Source organism: Panthera tigris, chromosome D4 (genome assembly GCF_018350195.1).
Source record: "Panthera tigris isolate Pti1 chromosome D4, P.tigris_Pti1_mat1.1, whole genome shotgun sequence".
NCBI classification, from domain to species: Eukaryota; Metazoa; Chordata; class Mammalia; order Carnivora; family Felidae; genus Panthera; species Panthera tigris.
In genome coordinates, this window is record NC_056672.1 from 66,231,865 (window position 1) to 66,258,530 (window position 26,666).

The window sequence follows — 26,666 nt, forward strand, 5'->3', positions numbered from 1 at the left end:
TATTTTTAAATGATCTCTACACACAACATGGGACTCGAATTTATTTTTTTTTAACGTTTATTTATTTTTGAGACAGAGAGAGACAGAGCATGAACAGGGGAGGGGCAGAGAGAGAGAGGGAGACACAGAATCTGAAACAGGCTCCAGGCTCTGAGCTGTCAGCACAGAGCCCGACACGGGGCTTGAACTCACGGACCATGAGCTCATGACCTGAGCCAAAGTCAGACGCTTAACCGACTGAGCCACCCAGGTGCCCCTGGGGCTTGAATTTAAAATCCTGAGATCAAGAGTGGCATGCTCTACCGATTGAGCCATCCAGGTGCCCTGAGTTATTTTTCTAAAAGATGATTTAGTGGCACCTGGGTGGCTTAGTCCGTTAAGTGTCCGACTCTTGGTTTCAGCTCAGGTCATGATATCACTGTTTGTGAGTTCAAGCCCCACATGGGTCTCTGTGCTGACAGTGTGGAGGCTGCTTGGGATTCTCTCTCTCTTTCTCTCTCCCTCTCTCTGTCCCTCTCTCTGTCCCTCTCTCTGTCCCTCTCCCCCCTTGTACTCTCTGTTGCTCTCTCACAAAAAAATTAACTTAAATTTTTTTTTTTTTAAAGATGTTTTAATTTGCTTGTTTGTCTCAGTTTAGTATGAGGAACACAGTTTGCTGTCTGACTCTTGGTTACCATTCTGGTGATTATTTCTCCCTTATAGTCTATGTATAAGGAGAAGAAAGACAACTTAGCTAAATAGTAGAATCATTTTTTTCCCATGCCTTTTCAGTTCCATGCCTTTGTTTTGGCTCTTTGATCACTTACTTTGCTCTTAGTGTTAATCTCTTTGGGGGACTTGGATAATCTGATCAAAACTGGAAGTATGAAATCTCTCTTTAGAAAACTGCATGTGAATTTGCACACCAAATTTTGCTTATGGTTTCAACAGGGACACAGATTTCACCAAAGATCAGAATCCCAACTCTGCACACTAACTTTGGTGATCACTCCTGGGGGTGAGGTTATCATTCATATGCTGATAATTCTGCCGTCTCTATCTCCTGTCCGATTTCTCTGCCAGAACATTCCAACCAGCTGTTTAGGCTCACTCGGACACTCCACGGACACTCCAGACTCAAACTGTCTACAGTAAGAGCATGATCTTTATCTCTTCGAACTCTATTCTTCCTCCTCAGATGTAGGTCTTCTCAAACAGAACAAGAGTCCAAACCAGAATGCCCTGACCACCCTAGTCTAAACCAGATCATTCTTTTTTTTTTTTTTTAATTATTTTATTATTTTGAGAAAATGAGAGAGAGAATGTCGGTGAGGGGCAGAGAGAGAGAGAGAGAGAGAGAGAATCCCAGGCAGGCTGTGCACCAACGGCACAGAGCCCGATGTGGGGCCCGAACTGGAAGATCATGACCTGAGCTGAAATCAAGAGTCAGATGTTTAACTGACTGAGCCACCCAGGCACCCCTTAATTTTTTCCTTATCATTCTTAATTTATTCCTTTCTTAATTTTTTTCCCATAAATAAGCATCATGCTTAATTTCTTTCTTTCCCTCCACATAGAATCAGTCATCAGGTTTTCCTAATTGTGCGTAAATGTATCTGAAATCTCATTTTCGTCCCCATTCTCAGCCTAGCCCAAGTCATCTTCTCTTGTAGAGATTCAGCAGCCTCCTCACCAGTCTCCTGACTTTCTCTCTTGCTTGCCTTTAAAAAATGCCCCACGTGACAAATGGTGAACCTTTAATGGCTCCCCGGTGACTTTAGGACAAACTCCAAACTTTCTGACGTCTTGGATACCACCTGTGAGGCCTGCATGATCTAGCTCCAGCTTGCCTGTCCAGCCATCTGGTTCTTCATCACCGTCCACCTCCACCATCCTGACATTCTTCATTTTCTCAATTATGCTGTGCTGTTTCTCACTTTTATGTCTTTGCATATTCTCTTCCTTCCTTGGTCCTGCCTCCTTTCCTCCACACCTTGCAAACTCTGACTCATTCTTTAGGTCCTGGCTTTAGATTTCCCTTCTTCTGGACACCTATCCATTCATGGGGACCTTTGGATGCATTTTCTTATTCTCTTTTCTCTGCTGTAGCATTTATGCACTTTTGCAATTACCTCCCTACTCTCTGGACTATAAATGCTGGGAAGGGAGACACTTGTTTGTGTTGGTCTCATTTATCACGGCATTGCTTGTGCTTATTTAGTCCTATACCTGGCAGAGGTATTTGATAAATTTCTGTTGAATATTTCCTTCTACCTAAAATATCGTCTTCCTTACCTTCCCTCTACCACCTGCTCCACTTGGCAAAACCTTATACAGTTAACATCCATTTATTAACTCAACAAGTAAGTAAGGAACTTCTTCTTCATTCCAGGCACCATTTTAGGCACTGTGGATATAGTGATGAATAAGACAGCAAATATCTCTGCCTTTTGCGAGCTGATACTCTATGGGTGTAGACGGATAATTAAATAGATAAGTAAAATATACAGTGTGTTAGTGAGCGTAAGTGCTAAGGAGAAACAGAAAGCAGGAAAGATGGATGATGCACATCAGAGTGGAGAGACAGCATTTTATTTATTTTGTTTTTTTATTATGAAAAATTTTTTAATGTTTTATTTTTATTTTTTTTAATGTTTACTTATTTTTGAGAGAGAGCGTGAGTGGGGGCGGGGCAGAGAGAGAGGGAGACACAGAATCTGAAGTAGGCTCCAGGCTCTGAGCTTTCAGCACAGAGCCCGATGTGGGGCTCAAACCCACTAACTATGAGATCGTGACCTGAGCCAAAGTCAGACGCTCAACCGACTGAGCCACCCAGGAGCCCCTTTAATGTTTTCTTTTTGAGGGAGACAGAGTATGATCAAGGGAGGGGCAGAGAGAGAGAGGGAGACACAGAATCCAAAGCAGACTCCAGGCTCTGAGCTGTAACACAGAGCCCCACGTGGGGCTCAAACTCACGGACCACGAGACCATGACTTGAGCCGAAGTCAGACGCTCAACCGACTGAGCCACCCAGGCACCCCTATTTAAAAAAATTGTTTTTAATGTTTATTTTTGAGAGAGAGAGACAGAGCATGAGCAAGGAAGGGGTTAGAGAGAGAGACGCACACACACAGGATCTGAAGCAGGCTGCAGGCTCTGAGCTGTCACCACAGAGCCTGAGAGATGGCATTTTATTTTATTTTATTTATTTATTTATTTATTTATTTTTTAACGTTTATTTATTTTTGAGACAGAGAGAGACAGAGCATGAACGGGGGAGGGGCAGAGAGAGAGGGAGACCCAGAATCGGAAGCAGGCTCCAGGCTCTGAGCCATCAGCCCAGAACCCGACGCGGGGCTCGAACTCACTGACCGCGAGATCGTGACCTGACCTGAAGTTGGACGCTTAACCGACTGAGCCACCCAGGCGCCCCGAGAGATGGCATTTTAGATAGGCAGCTGGGGGAGGCTTCATTGAGAAGGTGACTTCTGAGTCAAGACTGTAAGCAAGTGAGGGGGCTACCAGTAGCTCTGCTGGTCTCTGGAGAAAGAACACTCCAGGCAGAGAGAAGTGCTAAGGCCTGTAGGAGAGAGTAAGGCGAGTAAGCCTGAGAGCAAGGAACAGAAAGAAGACCTTGGGATGTAAGGTGAGAGCGGTAAACCTCTCAGAGTGTTGCTGTCTTACTCTGATTCCTGGGCTTCCTCACAGTTGGAAGCTGTCTTCAGCTCTCAGTGCTGTGAATTTACCAGAAATGATCATGGAAGTTTCTCTTCTTAGCAGTTACCTGTAAACCTATGGAAGTGCTATAGTAGAAGGCTGCAGGCTGGTCAGTGTCCTTTGGAGGCTGGTGAGGTATGTGCTGAGGCATCTCTATAACAAGTGCTACCTCTTTCTCGGGACATTTTTGCCTTCTTTTTTTTTTTTCAGTTTATTCATTTGGAGAGAGAGGGAACACAAGCAGGGGAGGGGGCAGAGAGAGAGCGAGAGAGTGAATCCCAAGCAGGTTCTGCACTATCAGCACGGAGCCCGATGCGGGGCTCAAACTCACGAACCATGAGATCATGACCTATGCTGAAACCAAGAGTCGGACGCTTAACCGACTGAACCATGCAGGCTCCCCTTGCCTTTTCCTCACTAGGATTGGGAGGCAGTGGGAAAGTGGGGCGTTGGTGGCCTCAACCTCAGGGGTCACGTTGCCCATAGTTCAGCTCCGCCCTTTTCTTCTGTTTCCTGGTCTGTGTTCTTGACGTCTTGGGGGCATGGTGAACATTGCACAATTCTCTCAGCCACTGTGTAGAGTTACAGTTTTGAAGACCAATCACTGCTTTCAGCTTGTTTCTCTCTTTCCCCTTAGCTTGTTGCAGAAAGTAGAGGGCAGGCGGGGTTTTAGTTAATTGTGTGTTGCATTAGTTGGTGTTGGGTTAGTTTGGGTTTTTTATTGGCTTTAGTGTGCAGACTCCATACCTCTGTCCTTGTGTAAAGCACAGCCCGTCATGGGGCAATTGGGCCCCACCCCGGGGTTTGGGGGTGGGGGATGACTGGACTTGCCTTGCTGGCACCCCACGCAGGAAGTAAGAGGCCTCCTCTGGGCACAGTTCCACTGCGAGTGGAGCGGAGATCTAGGGCTCTCTGAAGCCTATATTTAGCAATAGGAGATGCCTCTGCCAGGCTGTTGTGTTGTTCCTTTTGGTGTCATTCACTAATGGCAGCATACTCTGTGGAGAGGGGCTGTAAATTGTAAATTGATATGAGGTAATAATTGGCAAAATGATCAGACTCCATTTTTATTCTCCTCTGGGGAAAACACGTGTTAGGAATCACTAACGCAGAGGCGACGGACAGAGGGGTTTTTCAGCCAGCTTTCCAGCTTTAGTGCTGCAGTGCTTCCGTCCTGATTAGAGAGGACAGGAGCCAAATTTGGCAGGAGGTGGCCAGCAGACTAGTATCTGTTTGCCACTCTTTACTCCAAAAAGCCTTGCCGCAGAGTTGCCATGGCAGCAGGAGGCAACTGAAGGCAAAGGCTCAGCTCTGGAGCAGCGCCCCCTGGTGGCCCAGCCTTCCCCTCCCTGGCCTTGAACCCAAGGGGCTGGTCACACGGCGGGGGGGGGGGGGCTCCGGGTGCTGTGGCTGTTGAAAGCGCATTCCCTAATGTAGTGGAGCTGTAAGGTCCTTCAGCTGTAAGGATGGCTGCCTCTTCTGTCCCCTGTTTCTCCTTGGGCATAGCCCTTTGATGTCCGATCCTGTAGTCCACCTTATCAAATTATTTGCTGTTCCTTAAATATGCTCTTTCATGCTTCTATACTTTTCTACATGCAGTTTTCTCTGCCTAGAACGCTCCCTTCCCCATCTGTGTGGAAAATTCCTACTCATTTCCAAAATGTGGCTTCAATACTGCCTCCTGCTCCGTAGTGCTTCCTCTAACCCCTTATGCTCTGTGCAGAATTACACGGTTTCCTCCACCATCTCAACCTTGCCTCATAGCAGAAATGACTGTTTTTGTTTCTTCTTCTCTAGGCTGTAAGTTATTTGCATTTAAGAACTGTTGTTTGTTTTTTTTTTTAATGAATTTTGTATCTCCAGGAGTAGACTCATAATAACACTTAGTAGTGTTTGTTGAATGAATGAAGTGTCTTTGTGTCATCCTTTTTAATCCTTATCATGGGAGGGTTGCATACCATGTGGAGGACAGTACCGTGTTGTGTCCACGTAGGGCTTCAGAATCCTTGCTCCGGGGTTCCAGAGGGTTTAATCGGCACCTGGGTGGCTCAGTTGGTTAAGCGTCCAATTTCAGCTCAGGTCATGGTCTCATGGTTCATGAGTTCGAGCCCTGCGTCAGGCTCTCTCCTGACAGCCTGGAACCTGCTTCGGAGTCTGTGTCTCCCCCTCTCTCTGTCCTTCTCCCCCTGGTGCTCTGTCTCTCTCTCTCTCAAAAATTAATAAACATTAAAAAAGTAGTTGGATGCTCAACCGACTGAGCCACCCAAGTGCCCTTCACTTTCCATTTTAAGTTGGAAGAGCAGTGGAGGAAAGAGCAACACTGGGGAGTCGGGCGCCCCAGGGTTCAAGTCATCAGGTCAGTATGGCTTTTGGTTATTTGTCCAGCTTGTCAGTCTCAGTTCCCTTTTGTTGAATTAGGATGTGTGAGGACAGTGCCTAAGATACTTTGTGGCCCAAAGTAAATTCCCAGTAAATCTTACTTTCTCTACCTTGCCGTGTCTTCCTTGAAGAAAATGAAAGCAAAATAGAAGTGTAAAGCAGTTTTGAGCCATCTCTGGCATCGTTATCTGCCTCAGCTCGCTCTGTGTTCACCGCCTTGCTCCGAGCACAGCCTTAAAAGTCACCTCTTTCTGTGCCTCTTGTCCCTTTTCCCGACCTTCCATGCTTTAGTGCCCTTCCTTTGCTTTACTGCCCTGTTTTCATCTTTGGTGCATCTGTCCCCGTGAGTTTACTGTGTACGTAGACATTTTATTTAGAACTCTCTCCTGTCCTGTCTTTTTGGGGATAACCTGTATTTCAAGAATTTCGATTTGAAATGAATTTATCTGTTTCTCTCCTTCAGTAGTTCCCAGGAGCTGTCTTGACTGTGATACATAGTTACGTGCCTTACCTGCTAGCCTCTATAGTGTTCGCTTCACGGGTTAGTCTTAAGCATTTTTCGCTGTTCCTCTTAACGTTGAAGTTCCAAGCTCGCTTAGGCTGTTTTGCACATCTCTTTGCAAATGTGTTCTTCTCAGTACCACGTGGTGATGCTGCAGGCCCCTGTCCTGTGTGCCAACGATGCCTGCAGGTATCTGGGCTGTTCAGTTTGTGAAGTGTTTTTCTCTTCCTTCCCTTTTAATCCCACTTTTGGTAGTTGATTCATTCCTGCTCCTCTACAGGACGTGGAACTGGAAGCTGAATGAAAATTTGCTTGGGTTTCTCGGTTACCCGTGACAGTGGCTGGCTGTTTGTAAGAAGCCTTTTGGGAATGTTTTATGGCCTCCTACCTCGCATCTTGTGCTGTCAGTTTAAAAAAAAACTACTTATCAGTAGATTTGTTAGTTAATCTGGTCTGTCAGTGCCATGCTTAGTTGAAAGTTGGCTATTTGTCTCCTTTCCAAAAAATGGAATTGCCGCATACAGTTCATTTTTGTTTGATGTGAAAACTGAAACTAATGTAAGGATTTATTTACCTGACTAAAGGGCGTTTTTCAATCAAAAGGCAAGAAGGGTACAGTTTTAATGAATCATAAAATTTATCTGTTCGAGACATGCATTTTTCCTACTCTGTAAATATTCAGTGAAATGCCATTTAGTTAAAATTTAATTATATAGGAACTTGCTGCCATGGATTGAATTGAACTTCAGAATGCTGGAAACAATATTGTAAGTTAATATAGAAAGGTTACAATGATTTATTGTTTTGTAGGAAATATTTTGGGGATAGAGCAGGTCGTACATGGGATGACACTCAGAAGGTCTAGGTTTGAATTCATGCACCTTCTAGCTTTCTTGGGCTACATAGTCATTCTCTGTGGAATGGTAATGGTTACAAAATACCTTTTTTTTTTTTTTTTTTTTAAAGTTTGGTGGTTTGTAGTTTATCCCTGACCTTCATGCTGGGTTCCTCGTCCCTGGTGCTTCTCCTGTGTGCAGTGTTACTCTACCTGCAAATACCTCTCAGGCCCCCATCCCCCTGATGTACACACTTCTTTTTTTATTATTATTTAATTTTTTTTTTCTGGTATCCTTTTATATATTGTCTATTCCAGCATATGTATTGACTTGATCTTTTTGCTTTTCCGTTTTCTCACCTAGTTCTTATATTTGGTTATATTTCCTGATTTGAATCCCATTTTATATAGCAGTAGAATTTAACAATGTGGGAAAGGCTGTTGGCAGAGAGACAATTTCATAAAACCTTCCACGGACCCAGGCGAATGGAAACCAGCGCTGGAGGTTCTTTACCTCCTGTCTTGCATGAAAATATTCCTGCTTGTTTCCCCTCTGTTGATCCATAACGTTAGACTTTGCTTTTCTTAGTTAAGAGTATTTCTTTTGGGGCAAATGATAACATCTGCAATCTTTATCATCTTTTCTACTTTTTAACATTTTAAAAAAAATGTTTATTTTTGAGAGAAAGAGTGAGAGAGAATGAGCAGGGGAAGGGCAGAGTGGGGTGGGCAGATGATCCGAAGCAGACAGCAGGGAGCCCAACCGAAGCAGGGTTCCTGAGAACCCCACACCGAGAGATCATGACCTCAGCTGAAGTCGGACGCTTAATCCACTGAGCCACCCAGGGCCCCTACGGTTTAACATTTAAAAACAATCTGTTTCAGGGATGCCTGCATGGCTCAGTCCATTGAGCGCCTGACTTCAGCTCAGGTCATGATCTCGCGGTTCGTGAGTTCGAGCCCCGCATCAGGCTCTGTGCTGACAGCTGGGAGCCTGGAGCCCGTTTCAGCTTCTGTGTCTCCCTCTCTCTCTGCCCCTCCCCAGCTCATGCTCTGTCTCTCTCTGTCTCAAAAATAAATAAAACATTAAAAAAAAAAAAACCCCAATCTGTTTCAGTGTAATTTCTGGTTAATTTTCCTTTTCCTAAAACATGAATGTACAGAACACAAAAGGGATAATTTAAGATTTGAGGATTACTTTGTTGATATGTAATCGACCTTTTTAATAAATGATATTTACTGTAGTTATCTCACCTCAAAAGTCATTTCATTTACTAGAAAATGAGAATTCTGAAAAATGAAAGAAAGAAAATTAAAATCACTTTATTCTAACATCCAGAGATGACTGCAGATAAAATGTTGGCATAATTCCCTCTAGTCTCCATTCAACATTATGTATTCAATTGTATGTAATTTTACAATTCGTTTTTATAATTACACATTAATTAGCAAAAGTTTATATTTCATTTTTATAATTTTAAATTTTATATGTAATTATATATTAGCTAAAGCTTATACGTAAACTATAATTCACACTATATAGCACTATTGGAATATTCTAGTAACTTTTAGGGCACAACCTTGACCAAAAAAAAAAAAAAAAAGAAAAGAAAGAAAACAAATTAATTATCTAAAAAACTAAAATAGATAATTTCTAATTATAAACTACATTACAAAAATGTAAATATTAGAAAAATACATCATGACAAATAGGAGTCCTGCAATTCCTCCAGTCCCCACTGTTAACAGTATGTTTTCAAACAACCTGTGATTAGATTTCTGAATTGTTTGTTCATCTTTGATAAAATTTGTGAAGGGTATGGATGTTCTTTGCTTACAGGCTTGGTCAAATTAGGCAGTGAACCAGAATGTGTTTTTGCAAAATAACATCTCAATATTTTTCTCCATGCTTTAGGTATGTGTTCTTTTTGGATCCATGCAATCTGGACTTGATAAACCGGAAGATCAAGTCCGTAGCGCTGTGTGTAACAGCATGTCCACGACAAGAACTGAAAACCCTGAGTGATGTTCAGAAGTTTGCAGAGATAAATGGTGAGGCATGAGGCCGTCCAAGTCCTCACCCCGGTCACTTACTCCCACCATGACATACTGTATGTTTGCATTCCAGTATAAATTTGTGCCGGTGTTAAATAAATCACCAAGGAACCTCAAAACGAAAAAGGGAATTGAAAGTCCTCCTGGACTTCCTTGATCAAAAAGATTATAGTCACCTGGGGAGCTTGTTAAAACTCCAGATTCCTAGGCTCCCCCCAGGGAAATTCTGACTGAGTAGGTCTTTGGGTTCTGGAAACTTGTATTTTTTTACAGATGTCTCATGTGATTTTGATGTAGCCTGTTTGAACATTTGGGAATGACTAGACTACTTTTTGTGAAATTGGTCTTTTTTTCTTTTTCTCTTCCTAAATACGAATTAAAAATTTTTTGATTAGTGTATTTTATTTTTGTCCCTGGATAACAATGTAATATATGTCTGTTACAGGAAATTTGGAAAATTCAGGGAAAAGAAAATGAATACCAAAAGTCCACCATCTTTCAATTGTGTTGGTGTGTTTTGCTTTTTTTAATTTAATATTATCTCATAACCATTTTTCTAAGAGTAAAGTTTTGAGAAACTTTGAGGTTAAACATATGGGAATTAGCTGAGAAAACAAGCATAGTCAATTTTCTAACCTAGCTCCGCTCCCTTGGGTTTCTGATTTCCAGGTACTATCCTCAGTTCCCTCTGACTCGCCTCAGTTCTCTTCAGAGAATGTTATTTTTAACCTCTCTTCCTGGAGGGCCACAAACTGATAGCCTGTGTTTGTGAACTTCCATGGGGTTTCATGTTTACACTCTGTGTGTTGGAGTCCTCAGAGCTGCCTCGGCCTCGCCTGGTTTACAGGCTGGTTCTGGTTCCTGGGAACAACGGCTGACTCAGCATCCGCCTGGTGTCACTTCTAGCTGGGCAGAGAGATAGCCTGGGAACGCAGCTACACACGCACCCCTAAGCAGCCTCAGAGTCTTCCTGAGGGGGTTGCTGGCCTTTTGAGGGCAGAAGGACTGCCGCCTTCTAGACTGGCAGTGTTCCTGTCACTACTGCTCCAGGCCTCAGTGTAAGGTAGTAGGAAGCACATGAGATTAATATGACTCTGGATTCTACTTCTGCGGCTGTCGTTACCGGGTTCTGTAATGAGGGACAGAGAGCGTAGCCTCTCTGAACCCATATTTCCTCATCTGAAAAAAGTGGATTAAAAACAACGCCCCCATCATAGGATTGTTGTGAGGATTTGATGAGATGATGCACAAATGATTGGCACTTGGTGGGCACTAAATAAAGAGGTACCAGCGACTCTTCAAGATCTCATTTATTCCCACATGATATCCTCACACAGACTGATTGGCTGTGTCTAATACTAGAACTGTCAGCCCTGTCATTATCAAGTTTCTTAGGGAGAAATGAGTTATCCCTTACGGGTTTTTCTGAAATCTTAGGCAAGGTGAGCATACGTGGTGCACTTTGGGAGGTGGTGGTGTTGACTTGGCTTTGGAGTATAGGCTCTGGAACCAGATTATCTGGGTTCAAATGTTGGTCCTACCACTTACGAGCCATGAGACCTTAGGCAAGTTACGTGATCTCTGGTTGCCTCAGTTTCCCCATTTGTGAAGGAGATAATATTTGTACTAAAGCTGCCTCACAGGGTTGTTATAAGGACCTCAGACATGAAAAATGCTTAGAAGAGTGTGTGGCAAATGGTAAATTGCCAAAAAAAAAAAAATAAGTATTGGTTACTGCTGTTATATTATTACTATTAATGTTATTATTCCCCCAATGGAAGGTTATAATCTTTCTGCCTCGAGTCTCTCTCTGCTTCTAGCCCCTGACATACTGCTGCCATATTAACATTGATAGAGCTTTAGTCATGTTAATCCCTTACTCAGAAGCCATCAGAGTCACAAAATAAAATAAAACATTATATATCTTACCTTGGCATTCAAAGCTATAATCTAGTATAAAACTATCTTCTAACACGTTTTCTTTAACCCACTGGGTGTGAGTCTTGGTCCCTTGAACCTGACATGTCAGCTGGAGGGCCAGAAGAGAGTTAGTTCCTTGTCGACTGTATTGCCTGCCGTGATGATCCACTGGGGAGAAATGCCCCATGCAGCCTTGCTGGTATGTTTATTTCCAGGTCATTATCCTTCTAAGTGATTATGATACTGAATATGGCCTATTAAGGCCAGTTTATAAGACCTTTCTGGTGAGTTTTGCAGCTTTGTTTTTTTCACAGTCTTACACAAAGCAGGTGTTCAAGAATATTAATGAATAAATATTATTCCAGAAAACAGACTTCTTAAATTGGTGCCTAACTACACAGGCACCCTTAGGCTTTTCAGGCAGCTGTTTGCAAAATAAGTCAATGTGTTAGGCATAAAAAAAAAGTATTAATAATGGCAGCATCAAGAAACACAGCAGTGGAGGATAGAGAAGATAAATATTTAAAAGGGAATAGAAAACTATGAAATTATAATAGAGAAGAGAGCCTTTGGTGGTGGGATATAAGTACCTTTATTTTAATAGTAACCCTAGGTTGAAAATTTTTAATTTCTTAAAAAAAAATCTGGATTATTCTTTGGATTGGTGACTTAAAACTGGGCCTGGTAAGGGGTGCCTGGGTGGCTCAGTCAGTTAAATGTCTGACTTTGGCTTAGGTTATGATCTCATGGTTCGTGAGTTCGAGCTGCGCATCGGGCTCTGTGCTGACAGCTTGGACCCTAGAGCCTGCTTTGAATTCTGTATCTCCCTCCCTCTGCCTCTCTCCTGCTCACACTTTGTTTCTCTCTCAAAAATAAACATTAAAAAACGTTAGAAACAAAACAAAACAAAACTGGACCTGGTAAGATTTAATTCCAGTGTTACTGTATCTGAGAGAATTCTTTGTCTGTCTTTTTGCATTATCTTTTTTCCCCTTCTTTGTCTTTCCATCATTTGAGGTGCACATTGATTCGGAAGGAGCAGATGGTTTTTATAGTTATTTGTATCCACACGTTGTTAACAGCTACATTTCTGTTAGAAAATGCACAGGCCCTTTGACCTCACTTATACACATCAGAGAGGAATGTCTTCAAGAGCTAATTTAGGTTTAAGTGGGGAATTTCCAGATCTGTAAGAGGGAATTGCTCAAAATCCATGACAGAATCTACATGTAAGAACAAACTCCAAAGCTCTTAGAAGAAAACATAGGGGAAACCTTCATGACGTTATACTGGCAATAATTTCTTGGATATGAACCGAAAGCTCGGTCAACAAAAGAAACAACATAGGTAGACTGGACTACATCAAAATATAAAACTTCTGTGCATCCAAGGACACAGCAGCATGAAAAGGTAATCCATAGAGTAGGAGAAAAGATTTGTAATTCATTTATTTGATAAAGGGTTAATACTCAAAATATATAAAGAATTCCTACATCTCAACAAGAAAGAAAGAAAGAAAGAAAGAAAGAAAGAAAGAAAGAAAGAAAGAAAGAAAGAAAGAAAGAAAGACAAATAAACAACCCAATTAAAAAATGGCCAAAGGACTTGAATAGACATTTCTTCAAAGAAGATATATGATGGGCCAATAATAAGGACATGAAAAGATGCTCAACATGCTAATTGTATGGGAAATGCAAATGAAAACCATAGTGGGATACCACCTTACACCCATTAGGACAGCTTCTTTTGAGAAAAAATCACAAACACCACAAAACAGAAAATAACAGATGTTTGTGAGAGTACAGAGGAACTGGAATCTTTGTGCATTGTTGGTAGAAATATAGAATTGTATGTCTGCGATGGAAAAGAGTTTGAAGTTTCCTTAAAAAATTAAAAATAGAATTAACACAGAGGATTTTTGGGGCGGTGAAAATACTTTGTATGATACTATAATAATGGATATGTGTCACTATATATTTGTCCATGCCCATAGGACATACACTAAGAGTGAACCCTTATGTAAACTATGGACTTTGAGTGATCATGATATGTCAATGTGTAGGTTCATCAGTTATATCAAATGTACCACTCTCGTGGGGGATGTTATAATGGAGGAGGCTGTGCATGCGTATGCATGTGGAAAACCATTGTACCTTCCTCTCAATTTTGCTGTGAACCTGCTTTAAAAAATAGTCATTTAGAAAATAGATTATCATGACTCAGAAATCCCGCATTTAGGTGGATATCCAAAAGAACTGACAACAGGATTTCAGAGAGATATTTGCACACTTCATATTCATTGTGCCATTATTCATAATAGCCAAGAGAGGGAAGCAACCTAAATGTCCACTGATGGATGAATCGCTAGAGAAAATGTGGTATGTACATACAATGGAATATTAGCCTTAAAAAGTAAGGAAATCCTGTCATATGCTACAACATGGATGAACCTTGAAGTTGTTAGTCTAGGTGCAATAAGCCAGTAACAGACAGATAGGGCGATGGTTTTCTCTGGCTATAGAATTTCAGTTTTGCAAGATGAAAAAATTCTACAGATCTGTTGGATAACAGTGTGCATATAGCTAATATGACTATACACTGAAAAAATGGTTAAGATGGTCAATGTCATATTACATGTTTTACCACAGTTTTTTTTAAAAAGGAAGGATATTCTGATACATGCTACAATATGGATGAACCTTAAGACATTGTTAAGGGAAATAAGTCAGTCACAAAAGGACAAATACAGTATGATTCCACTTATATGAAGTACTTAGAGTAGTCAGATTCATAGAGACAGAATAGAATGGTAGTTGCCAGGGGCTGCAGGGTGAGAGGAATGGGGAGTTAATGTTTTTTGAGGAAAGAGTATGAATTTTGCAAGATGGAGAGTTCTGGAGATAGACAGTGGTAATGGTTGGACAACAATGTGAATCTACTTAATGCTACCGAAGTGTATACTGAAATAGTGTTAAGGTAGTAATTTTTTTATTATGTGTATTTTACCATAATTAAAAAGATGAAAGAGAAAAATCCTGTTTGGGGTAGTAACTTTTTTTTTCTAATTTTTTTAATGTTTATTTTTGAGAAAGAGGGACAGACAGCATGGATGGGGAGGGGCAGAGAGAGAGAGGGGAAACAGAATCTGAAGCAGGCTTCAGGCTCTGAGCTGTCAGCACAGAGCCCAATGTGGGGCTCGGACCCATGGATTGTGAGAACATGACCTGAGCTGAAGTTGGGTGCTTAACCCACCCAGGCTCCCCTGGGGTAGTAACTTTTTAAATGATAATTTTAAACCTTATTTGAAAACATAAGGTAGGGGCACCTGGGTGGCTCAGTGGGTTAAGCGCCCAACTCTTGATTTCAGCTCAGGTCACAATCTCATGTCTGTGGGTTTGAGCCCCACATCAGGCTTCATGCTGACAGCACAGAGCCTGCTTGGGATTCTCTCTCTTCCTCTCTCTTTGCCCCTCCTCCACTCGCGTGTATGTGCACTCTCTCTCTCAATAAATAAACTTTAAAAAACTGTAAGGTAAAATAACATTTTTCTTACCAGACAGGAAAGATAATACAAATCATTTTCAAAGAGTTTTAAGTTTCCATGACAACATTTGAGAGTGCTTTTTTAGTATTTACAACTATCCATTTGTATGAACTTTTATTACCTTTCCAAATTATTTAAAATCTTTTAAGGGAAAGCTAACTTAGGTTCCTAGAATAATGTTTGTAAGAAATGTATTTATTAGGAAACAAAATATTGCCTTAACTCTTTCTTGTAGACAAGAAAGAGGAGTTGTTTCTTGGGCCCTGAGGTTTGTAGAGCGCCTCTGTGGCATATGTCTGACCAGCACAGAAAATTTAGAAGAAGTAGCCGGACACTCGATTGGTTGTGTGGAGATGCTGCCATAGTACAAAGAGCTGTAAGAGGCGAGCAGAAGAATTTAGATAAACGTAAAAGTCGAAGTTCTGGTATGTGAGTTGTGTGGTAGGTGTGCAAGTGTACAATTTGTTAGTCTGTTTGTAGTTTTTATATGATATAAATATAAATATGATGCTAGAGAATAAATTAAAAATTGCTTTTGAAAAAGTAAAATTGACAGGGTGCCTGGGTGGCTCACTTGGTTAAGTGTCCGACTTCAGCTCGGGTCATGATCTCGCAGCCTGTGGGTTCGAGCCCCGGGTCGGGCTCTGTGCTGACAGCTCAGAGCCTGGAGCCTGCTTCGGAATCTGTGTCTCCCTCTCTCCCCTTCCCCTCAAAAAGAAATAAACATGTAAAAAATTTAGAAACTAAAAAAAAATTAAAATTGGCAAGTATCACAAGGACTCTGTACTAAGCGTCTCTGGTTCCTTATCATCTTCTGGCAGTAGTGTGCATGAGTTTCCTGTGGGGCAGGATCATGCTCTTCCTTTCTGAATATCCAGGCCCTACCTCACATAGGAGCTCTTCATGTTTTTTGAAAGAAGGATGGATCGGGCTGCTCTCTTCCTCCCTATTGACACTTACTAATTTCTCATTCTCTCAGCACACTGTATCCTTTGCTCGCTTCTGAACCTCTGCCCGTTGCCACCAGCGGGTAAATTGTTTAGCTTCATTCTAACCAGAATTGACGTGAACCTTTGTTTATCTTCTTATTCATCTCTCAATAATCCATCTTATTCATTCATTTGTCTTTCCTAACCATACTATCCACCAGAATATTCATAACCTTTTCTTTTCTTGAGCCCTCTTGTTTTTCCTCTTTCCTAACCTTGTACCCTCCAGAGAAGACTGCAAACATCTGGTGAGAGCTTATACCCGAGTTATTCTCAGCAGAGCATGAATTCCGTCTCTCATTTTACTTCCCTCCAGTTGCTGGTGAACAGGTTTCCTTCTTACTTACTTACTTACTTACTTAATTTATTTATTTATTTATTTATTTATTTATTTATTTATTTATTTTGAAAACTCGAATAATGTATACAGTGCCCCTCCCTCTGAAGCCAACTTCACCTTTATATGAGATTTTCATCTGAACTCAGCCTGGCCATGTGAGGCAGTGAAGGATGTGGGGAGAGGGAGGTCATGCCTGCTTGGACAGTCCCTTCTCTTCCTCTCTCCCCACTCTGAGTCTGGCCCATAGTTCATCCCTTGCCTTTCTCCACTGTCCCTGTTGTTCACATCAATCAGGCTTGAGCCCTGCATTGTTTCATCATACCATTCATTGAAACCCATTTTGTGCCATGCACAGAGCCAGATGCTTTGCAGGTCATTTTATTCTTTCCACTTGCAATCTAAAGTCTAAATAGCAGTTTAGAAATGAGAACAACCTGTAAGTTGTGGGCCCACTGCATGGTCTCAGTGGGTGCTAATATTTTACATGGAATAACTTATTATCTTTTACATTACTCTTATCAAACTTTTATAATATCTAATTTGTTTTCCCTAACACAGTAGTAAAATGGCAGAAATCTTATCTTCCTTGTTTGTGTCCCTTTTATAGCATGTGAGAAATCACTCCCATTAGTGAGTGCTTCTTCAGTGTACCGTATTTTGTAGGAAGTCTGAGAGGTTTATGACCTACCGTTCACACCGTGTTAATACTTTGGGTGTTTTCTCAGTGATCATTGTTCTGTCTTTGAAAACCTCAAAGATTATGTGATGCATCAGATAAAATTCGTGAATATAAATAAGCCTTTGGTTATCATTATCTGGGTGTTACATTTAAAGTTAGTATCAATAGGAGTGCCTGGGTGGCTCAGTCAGTTAAGCGTCCTTCGGCTCAGGTCATGATCTCACGGTCCATGGGTTCAAGCCCTGTGTTGTGTTCTGTGCTGACAGCTCAGAGCCTGGAGCCTGCTTCAGATTCTGTGTCTCCCTGTCCCTCTGCCCCTTCCTCACTCACTCTCTGTCTCTCTTTCTCTCTCAAAAATAAATAAACATTAAAAAAAATTTTTTTAAATAAATAAAGCTAGTATCAATAGATGATCAGTATATTACCCTCTTTCTTACCAGTCCATAACAATACAGCTTAAACCACAGAGTTAGTATTGATTCTTTTTCTTATAGTGAATCAAAAGATTGGACTTGATATCATTTATAAATAAAGAAAATGATCAACCCTAGCAACTGATTTAATTGCTTCCAAGTTCAGAAACCAGCAAGGGAAAAAAAAAATCCTTACATTTGATAGTGTAATTTTAAGTAATTCCTTCATTCAACAATTAAATGGGGCGCCTGGGTGGCTCAGTTGGTTAGGCGGCTGACTTCGGCTCAGGTCATGATCTCGTGGTCCGTGAGTTCGAGCCCCGCATCGGGCTCTGTGCTGACAGCTCAGAGCCTGGAGCCTGTTTCAGATTCTGTGTCTCCCTCTCTCTGACCCTCCCCCGTTCATGCTCTGTCTCTCTCTGTCTCAAAAATAAGTAAATGTTAAAAAATAAAATAAAACAATTAATTAACACCCATCAAGTGTGTGACACAGAAACAAAGACAAGGTATGGTCCCCTTGTTTAGACAGCTTGCATAATAGAAGACAAACTTTTCATTGTCCTCCACAATACCTAGAAGTCTTGCACACAGATTTCCAAAGTCAATTCACTTAGCAAATGTTTATTGTGTGTGTAGTATGTGCCAATAGGAGTTGACAGATAATGTCACACCACCAGCTGGTTAATGGGGGCTTCTTGGGAATTTCAAATACATCCATACTTTTTACTGGTTACTGAAAATTGCATTCTTCCTGCATATATATATGTATCTATATCTATCTATCTCTCTATATATACACACATACATGTACATATATATGCTTTCCTAGTTAGAGAGAAAGGGGTTAAATTCATTGGACCTCACATAGCTATGTAATTTGTTTTTCATAATAAAAACTGTTCTGCATTGGGAGATTTTTATTAATTACAATTTTCTAAAGTATGTTTTCTCTTAATTTAGTATATCCTACAAATAATACTGTGATAACAAGTCAAGCAAAATTTTATTTTATTTATGTTTTGTTTAACAGAATTTTTTTAATGTTTATTTATTTTGAGAGAGAGAAAGAGAGGGTTGGGGGGGAGGGAGAGGCAAAGAAAGAGGGAGAGAGAAAATCCCAAGCAAGCTCTGCACTGCCAGCCCCGAGCCTGATGTGGGGCTCGACCTCACCAACCATGAGATCATGATCTGAGCCCAAAACCACGAGTTGGACACTTAACTGGCTGAGCCACCCAGGTGCCCCGCAAATCAAGCAGAATTTTACAGCAAGAGTTAGCCTCCAACTTACCAACCCCATTTTGTATTTTTGTTTCAAATTGGTGTTTTAGACCAGTAGTTCCCAACTAAGGGTAATATTGCCACTGCATGCCCCCCCCCCCAACTTTCTACTCCCCACACTTAGCAGTGTTAGGGGACATTTTTGGTTGTCACAACTGAGTGAAGGGTTGCAGGGTGGGGGGAGGGTCCTGGAATCTTGTGGATAGAGACCAAGGATACTGCTAAAAATCCTGCAATGCACAGGACAGCCCCTACAACCAAGAATTGCCCAGCTCAAAATACCAGGGTTGAGAAGTCCTGTTTTATATAGTATAATTTATAGTGAATAGTGAAAAGCAAATAAACGTTATATATAACACATAACACCAAAATAAGAGATTAAAAATAGTTATTTCATATTTTTTTTTCAATCAGGATGTCTGTCGTATGGCTTTTGACGTACTGCCTATGTACCAGGAGAGAGGGGTCCCACATATTTTGAAGACATAAGGTCCCAGTTCTCAAAAGAGTGCACTTTCTAAAAGGAGAGATGATATGTAAGCTAAAAAATTGCAAAATAATATGCTAAGTTTTATAATAGAATGAAGCAGTAAGTAGATTTGGGTGCATCAGAGAAGGCTTACTAGAGGAGGTGAGGCTTGAGTAGTTTGTAGAATTCTGCTCAAACTGAACACTCAGATGGTAGTTAGGAATGGACAGCCCATGCAGAGGGAACAGCATGTGAAAAAGCCTGAAAGCTTGTTAAACAGCAAGAATTGTAGGTAGTTATGTTTTGTTTTGTTTTTAATATTTTTAATGTTTTTTTGATTTATTTTTGAGAGAAAGAGAGCACAAGTGAGGGAGGGACAGAGAGGGAGAGGGGGACAGAGCATCAGAAGCAGGGTCCGTACTGACAGCAGTGGGCCCAATGCGGGGCTTGAACTCATGAACCGTGAGATCATAACCTGAGCCGAAGTTGGACACTCAACCGACTGAGCCACCCAGGCACCCCGTAAGTAGTTTATTATGTTAAGATGAGGCTGGAGTTCTAGGTAGAGGCCTGCTTTAGGAGAGCTTTGAAGCCAAGGAGTTGGAAATTATTCTGAGGGCAGGAATATGATACAACTGATGCCCATCTTACAAAGACCCTTCTCAAGGCTGTGTGCAGCATATAGAGGAGAAACCCTTTGGGAGAGTAGTTTGAACCAATAAGAGATTTTAAAGGCCTGAGATAGATAACTCATAGAAAGATTCAGTTGTCAGAACTTGGTTTCTTAAGTGTCTTGAAGGATATATGAAGACGATGGGTAAAGAAGAAGATATAGGATGACTTTCCATTTCAAATTCATGGGGATTTCATGGATGGTAGAGCCATTAACAAGGATGGAAAATACATGAAAGGAGGCAGAGCAGATTTGGAGAGTGGGTGATGGAAATGTCCTTTTTTTCCCCCAAACATGTTGTTTTCGAGGTATCTGTGCAATGTATGTTTTTTTTGCCTAGGAGCTTATTGAATATTTGTCTGATTATGATTATTAGGAATGGCGCGGAAGAAGCATTGTGGCCTAAGAGTAGAGAATTTTATTACTAAATTTGTCAGTGATTGCTTATAAGGCCTTGGAAGTATTACTTATTTTGTTTCATCTGTAGTGTTTGGAGCATGGTGATGGAAACATCCCTCTTAAGGGAGTTCTTATAAGTGATGTTGAGCTAAAGAATAAATAATTGAATATTATAAGGCACTTGAAAAATTATAGTAGTTAAACATTCTGGGGACTATAGCAACTGTTTACCAAGATAAATGTTTATATACCCAAGTTGGCGTCCTAAGATCACTCATTTTGAATAACACTGGCTGAATTGCATGGATTGCCTCTGGTGTGGTTTAGATAAGCTTTTGTTTTTGGTTTTAGACTTCATTACTCAAGTATGGTTTTCCCTGCCTTTTGCATTAGAAGAAAAACTTTGTCTTACAGTTTCTGACCAAACCTCTTGTGCTGAGTATTGTTTATACCTTCACTTAAAAAAAAAAAAAAAAAAAAAAACCACCTTAAAAGTGTTCACTGAAAATGCATTAGCTAACAAACATGAAAAGAAAAACAATTGTAACATGTTTGCCATTACTGGGTTGTTTTAATGTTCTTCATTGAGGCTTCTCTCCATCAACCTTTTGAGCAGGAAGCATTATAAAGTTTCTTCTGATTGTTACTACTAACACATTGTAAAGATCTTTTTCTTTTAATCTATTTAGTACAGGATCTATTTAGTACTGGCCTGTGTCCCAGAATACCATCAGAGATAAGGCTATTATCCTTTCATTGAGCATTATCCTGGGAAAGTATTTATAAAATTGAACTCTGTTGCACCTGCTGACCTCCTTTTTTAAATGAAGAAAGGGTGGGGACGGAGATTATGTTCACTGAATTCAGCAGAAGCAGTGTGTTTGACAGCACTGACACAGTGCTTTAGTTAGGGCCTTTCATATTGTGTAAATCGATTCCATCTTGGACTCTGAAAGAAAGAAGTTGACCATTCAGATCAGGAAGTTGATGATCACATTGGGTGCTCTGCAGTTATTGGCACAGTGGCTGGTTTTTTTTTTTTTCATGAGCAATCCTATAGTAGGACTCCCGGATATTTCAGGATTAATCTAAAATGTTTGCTTTTCACCGCTGCCATGTTTTCTCTAAAACTGCTGTAAATGGAATCTAGTGGCATTATCTTCAAACATGAAAGACTAATTTTAGAAGAGTTAGATATTTAATATTCATGCTTAACTTAACAACAATAAGTCATTAAAATGGTAAAGAATGTTCAAAAACAGTTTCAGAAACTTAATTTCCTAGTGAGTCTGTCTTAAGAAGCTGAAGAAACTTAAGTGCCATGTAACTTTCAAGTGTCTCTTTAAAAAGATCTTACATTGTCCAATTACTTGAATTATCTTTATATAAAATAGATGCTACATGGTTTTATGACATATGATATATATAGCCCACATATTTTTTTTAACTTTTTTTTTTTAATGTTTGTTTGTTTTTGAGAGAGAGAGAGAGAGAGAGTGTGAGTGAGGGAAGGGCAGAGAAAGAGGGAGACACAGGATCTGAAGTAGACTTCAGGCTCCTAGCTGTCAGCATGTCATCAGGGAGCCCAACACGGGGCTCGAACTCACAAATTGGGAGATCATGACCTGAGTCAGATCTTAACCGATTGAGCCATCCAGGCGCCCCTACAGCTGACATATTTAAATACCTGGCCGGTTTATTGCTGGTTTGGGGGCAGCATTGCTGAATTAAATGCAGGTTTGTGGCTTTTTAAAAATTCTTTTGGTTGACAGGATAAGGTATAAATGAAATAAAACCACTCTCAAGTTTGTTTGTTATCCCAGCAAATCTTTTTTCTGTAGTCTCTTCTAGCTCTTTCTTACATCCTCACATGATATTTCTATAATTAGTTCAATGTTAAAACCTGCCATTTTCACCTCACATTTTATTTTAAACGTTTTCCAGGGTGGTACCATGTGAAACTTCATTGTTGCTATAATATAAACACAAAGCTATTCTATTTATATTTAATAATAAAACATTTGGCCAAATTAGTAATCTGGTAGGAACTGCAATTAATAAAATATAAACAGTTTACATGATAGAGTGCAGTAGGTCCTTAGCGAGATTAGGACTAGAGCCTAGGTCTTCTCAGTTAACGGTATTTATCGTTACAATGAACCTGACAGTATTCTCGTTGCTGTATTACAAAATCAGCAGGTCAGTAAAATAATACTTATCAAGGATTGGCTGGACTGCATCCGACTTTTACATATTATTTAGATTTGTATTAGCCACACAGACCAAGAAATAGATGGCTGTTTGCATAACCAACCTAGGATTGAATTTGAGCTTGTTTTAAAGTCTCTGAAAACTGAGAATTCTTTGATCAATTTGTTCAGTTTATTTACAGTTACTATTTACTGCCTTTAAAATAAGGAAAAAGTAACGTATTGTCTGAAAGCATATGTGCTGTATGCAGTCCTTTTACATACTTAGTAATGGGAAGCATAGGAAAGAGGGACGGCATGTATAGTTGAGGCTGGGTTTGTAGTCAGAGACACCTAGGGTTCAATTCCAGCTCTCCTTCCTAGTAGCTGGGTCATCTTGGGCAAGTTATATATCTTCTCTTTTAGCCTCTATTTCGTCCTCTGTAAAGGAGGTGTAATAGCCCCTGCTTAACCAAGTTAAAGTAAACACATAATTAACATATGTATGGGGCGAGAGGAGAGCCCCTCCACCTAGTGACTTTCTGAGTTCCCCGTGTGTTGGAAAGAGGGGTCCATCTCCAATCCTTCTGCAAGGATGATAAACTTGCATGGGTATAGAACCAGCCCTGGAAATGGGCTGCTCTTGGCCTGATCCTCAGAAATGCTGGGGTGGGCCAAGATACTTGGCTTCTTCAACAGGAGAATTTTGTCATGTTTCTGTTGTTTGGTTGTTTCGAGATGTCCCTGGAATGGTTTGGTTAGTTATAATTAAAAGTTGACTCTTTAAGGGGAAAAAAAAAAAAAAAATATATATATATATATATATATATATGGCCACGTATATGGCAGACACTCAAGAGAGGTAGTTCTAGTACTTACTGTTATTATTACCCTGAGTATTATTAATAAACTTTGTACATAAATTGCCAGAGAGAAATTAGTTTTAAATGATTGAGGACTGAGCTAAAGACCAAGTCAGATTCTTATTAATTCTAGTGTTTAAAAGTTGTATATGTTGAGTTGATATTAACATACAAAATAAAATTACAGTGAATCCGTGGGAGAATTTATTTAGGCTCTGTTCTGCCAGCTAACATACAGCTTTTCTTTCAACAGGCTCAGCACTGTGTAGCTACAACCTAAAGCCTTCTGAATATACCACATCTTCAAAAGCTTCTGTTCTTTGCCCCAAACTACCAGTTCCAGCGAGGTAACTTTTATTGTATTTTGTTAACTTGTGACTTTTGTTTTTGTAGGTAGATTTTAAACTGTATATATTATTCTGAGAGAAAAGTCACTTGATGATACCTGTTGCTTACGACCAGTACTTACTTTTACAACAAGACTTAAGAAGTAGTAGTAGAAATGACAACATGTGTTTCATATCTTAAAACACACACAGAGACAAACAACTTTTCTCATTCTCAGATATTTTAAATTTCTTTGGGGGGCTCACTTTTTTTTTTTTTTAATGCCATACTTTTTAAGTGTGGAGAACTGCTGAATCATTACAAAATCTGCAGTGAAATTAGAAGCCAAGTCTCACAGTCTCCAAAGATTCTCTGAAGTTGATTCCAGTAATACTTAGTGGGATTATTTTTTAATTTACTTCGTAACTTCGTAAATTTAAAAAATATGCCAGATTATTCTCCATCCTTTATTTCAGGCTACATCTTTTAGGTACATTCTCTATAATAATACGCTGTTTGCCATATCTTATCCAAGGTCTTATTCAACAAATATTTATTATTAAGTACCTACTGCATATCATGGATGCACAGAAGAGACAAGAAATATTCTTTATTTGGAAGGATCTCACAGTAGTTATAAATAAAGCCAGCTTTAAAATTACAGATTTTTTTTAATAAGGAAACAAATTTGCAAGCATTGTACAATATATCCTCAGAATTAGGGGCGTAGGGTTTGGAACATGTCTGATCTTGAGAACCTTAAGTGTGTATCACTAACCATGTATGACATGCGTCAACTTCACTAGGAATACTGAATTCAGACCATTTTTATTATATCTTAGTATATGACAGCAAGCTACAGGTTAACATTTTGAGACCCATCTTATGTCTGCTTTCCTTTGGCTTGCTTATGGGTGTAACTTGTGCTTTATTAACTTGAGTGAAATTTGAAATTTTCTGTTGAAAAAGTAGACAACGGAATAATATCACTTTAGTTGATTTCCAGCTCTTTTAGTCTTGTCACGTTGCTATTGAAATTAAAATGTAAAGCCTATGGAAATAAAATTAAAGGAACTGTTTTAAAAAGATAGTAAGTAGGGCCTATAAATTATGGGCTTAGACCAATTGGTAAAGAGACTCCATTCATGAACATTGAGACTATTAGGGAGGCTGTGACAGTAAAGAAAAGGAGGTCCTTTGAATAGAGTCACTGGAGAAAATTTATCAACGTAAAAACAAGAAAGGCTCTGTCCTCTTATCTACTCAACTGCTAAAAGCCTGTTTTAAATGCATACTTTGAGTGTAGAGTCACATTTTAAGGCGTAAACATGTTATGAAAGGATTACCTGAAAGCCTTGATATGAGGATGCCCCTGTGTAATATGGGTGGGGTCAGGTAAATCCTCCTGCACCAATGACCTCTGACTCTACCATGTTGAGGACTGCCTGTTCCTGGGTATCTATCTCAGGTGTTCCATTCTTGGCTGTATATAACTCACGTATCTCACATAAGGTGTCCTAAGGACATTCACTTTGAAGATGAAACATAGTATTAGGGGCTTGGGTTTTAGACATGGACAGACTGGGCTTCTCACAAGGTCATCTACTAATGTCTCAGTAATCCAAGAAGCAATGATGACCCTATGCCATCAGAAACCTGACTGTATACTGTTTATACTTATTTATATATCCCCATGTTTCACTAATCTTAGTACCTCACAGTCTAAAAGTATCTTACCACTTTAATTTGAACTCAGCCTGTTGGAAAGTAAAAGCGAAGTAACAGTTGATAGAAGGAAGTCAGATTAGGACCTTGTAAATATCATCATTTAGCATATGACAAGCAAAGTATAAGGATCAAAAAACAAAGAATTTGTTCTAATAAAAAACTTGGGGCAATACCATGTTCCACACTTAGTATTAGATACCAAATCTCCAAAGATAAGTAAGATCTAGTCTCTGTCCTTAAGAAACTCTGTCCTCAAAAAAAAAAAAAAAAAAAAAAAAAAAATAGGGACTGTTTTGGTGACTTTTTTGTATAAACTAAAAGACTAGCACTAGGCAAACCTGTGCTGAGGCAAGTGGCCCTCAGCATGGTTCCTATCTATTTTGTGGTCCTCTGAGCAGTGCCCTAGTGGGACAGAAAGAGCTAAACCTTAAGTCCAGATAGGCCTGGGGGTGAATTCTGTGTCACCAGTTTCTCTTTGCCAGCTCAAGCAAGTCTCTTAACCTCTCTGTGAACCAAGTGTTCTCTTACGTAAAATGGGAATGTTAATACCTCTGTCATGGAATTGTTGTAAGAATTAAATAGGCAATATGTTTTAAGCATCCATTATTTAAAAAAAAAAAAAATTAGCGTTTATTTATTATTGAGAGACAGAGACAGAGCATGAGCATAGAAGGGGCAGAGAGAGAGGGAGACACAGAATCTGAAGCAGGCTCCAGGCTCTGAACTCAGCACAGGGCCCACCTCAGGGCTGGAACCCACAAACCACGAAATCATGACCTGAGCCGAAGTCAGACACTAACGACCGAGCCACCCAGGTGCCCCTTTAAGCATCCATTATTGTGCTTGACATCTGGCTTAAGGAGTAAGTATTTCTGTCAACCTCTAGAGCCTCCCCTTTTGCCCCTAACCTTCCTGGGTCCCCAGGGACCCTCTGCAACTGAAAGCAATGCCTGTTTCTTAGATAAAAGCCACTGTAAACTAATTTGCAATAAAACACTAACACCACATAATTGCCAAATGGTTACTATTCCTAATGAGCTTTCGAATTTTAAAAGCAAATGCCTGGAAAGGGCCATATTTTATCCAAATTCATAACTCTCTGTTCATGACATGCCAAGCATGGTAGCAGTAGGGAGACAAGCTAGCCCTTATGCTTAAAATGCTTAAAGGTTTGGGTATAGCTAGAGAAAATTGCAGTGGTAGAAACAGATTACATAAATTCAGTTTATTCACCATTTATTGGATACTTCTGGATGCCAGTAAGGATATTAGGTGTTGGAGAATTAATAGCATGATATGGAAATGAGAAACCAATAGCCAAGAAAAAAAGTGTTATCTGTACATATTTTAAAATGAAGAATTCAACATTAATTAGCATTTATAAATCA

The 26,666-nt window shown here is 40.0% G+C and overlaps 1 protein-coding gene across 3 annotated transcripts in view; it reads left to right on the plus strand.

Annotated features, from left to right (window-relative positions):
- The window catches only part of SLC44A1 (solute carrier family 44 member 1), a 200,823-nt gene that overhangs the window by 84,823 nt on the left and 89,334 nt on the right, over window positions 1-26,666 (plus strand). For all 3 annotated transcript variants that reach the window (XM_042963840.1, XM_042963839.1, XM_042963838.1), the window contains exons 4-5: window positions 9,328-9,464; window positions 23,477-23,570. In XM_042963840.1, coding sequence (XP_042819774.1) covers window positions 9,328-9,464; window positions 23,477-23,570 — 231 coding nt within the window. The remainder of the gene's footprint in view (window positions 1-9,327; window positions 9,465-23,476; window positions 23,571-26,666) is intronic.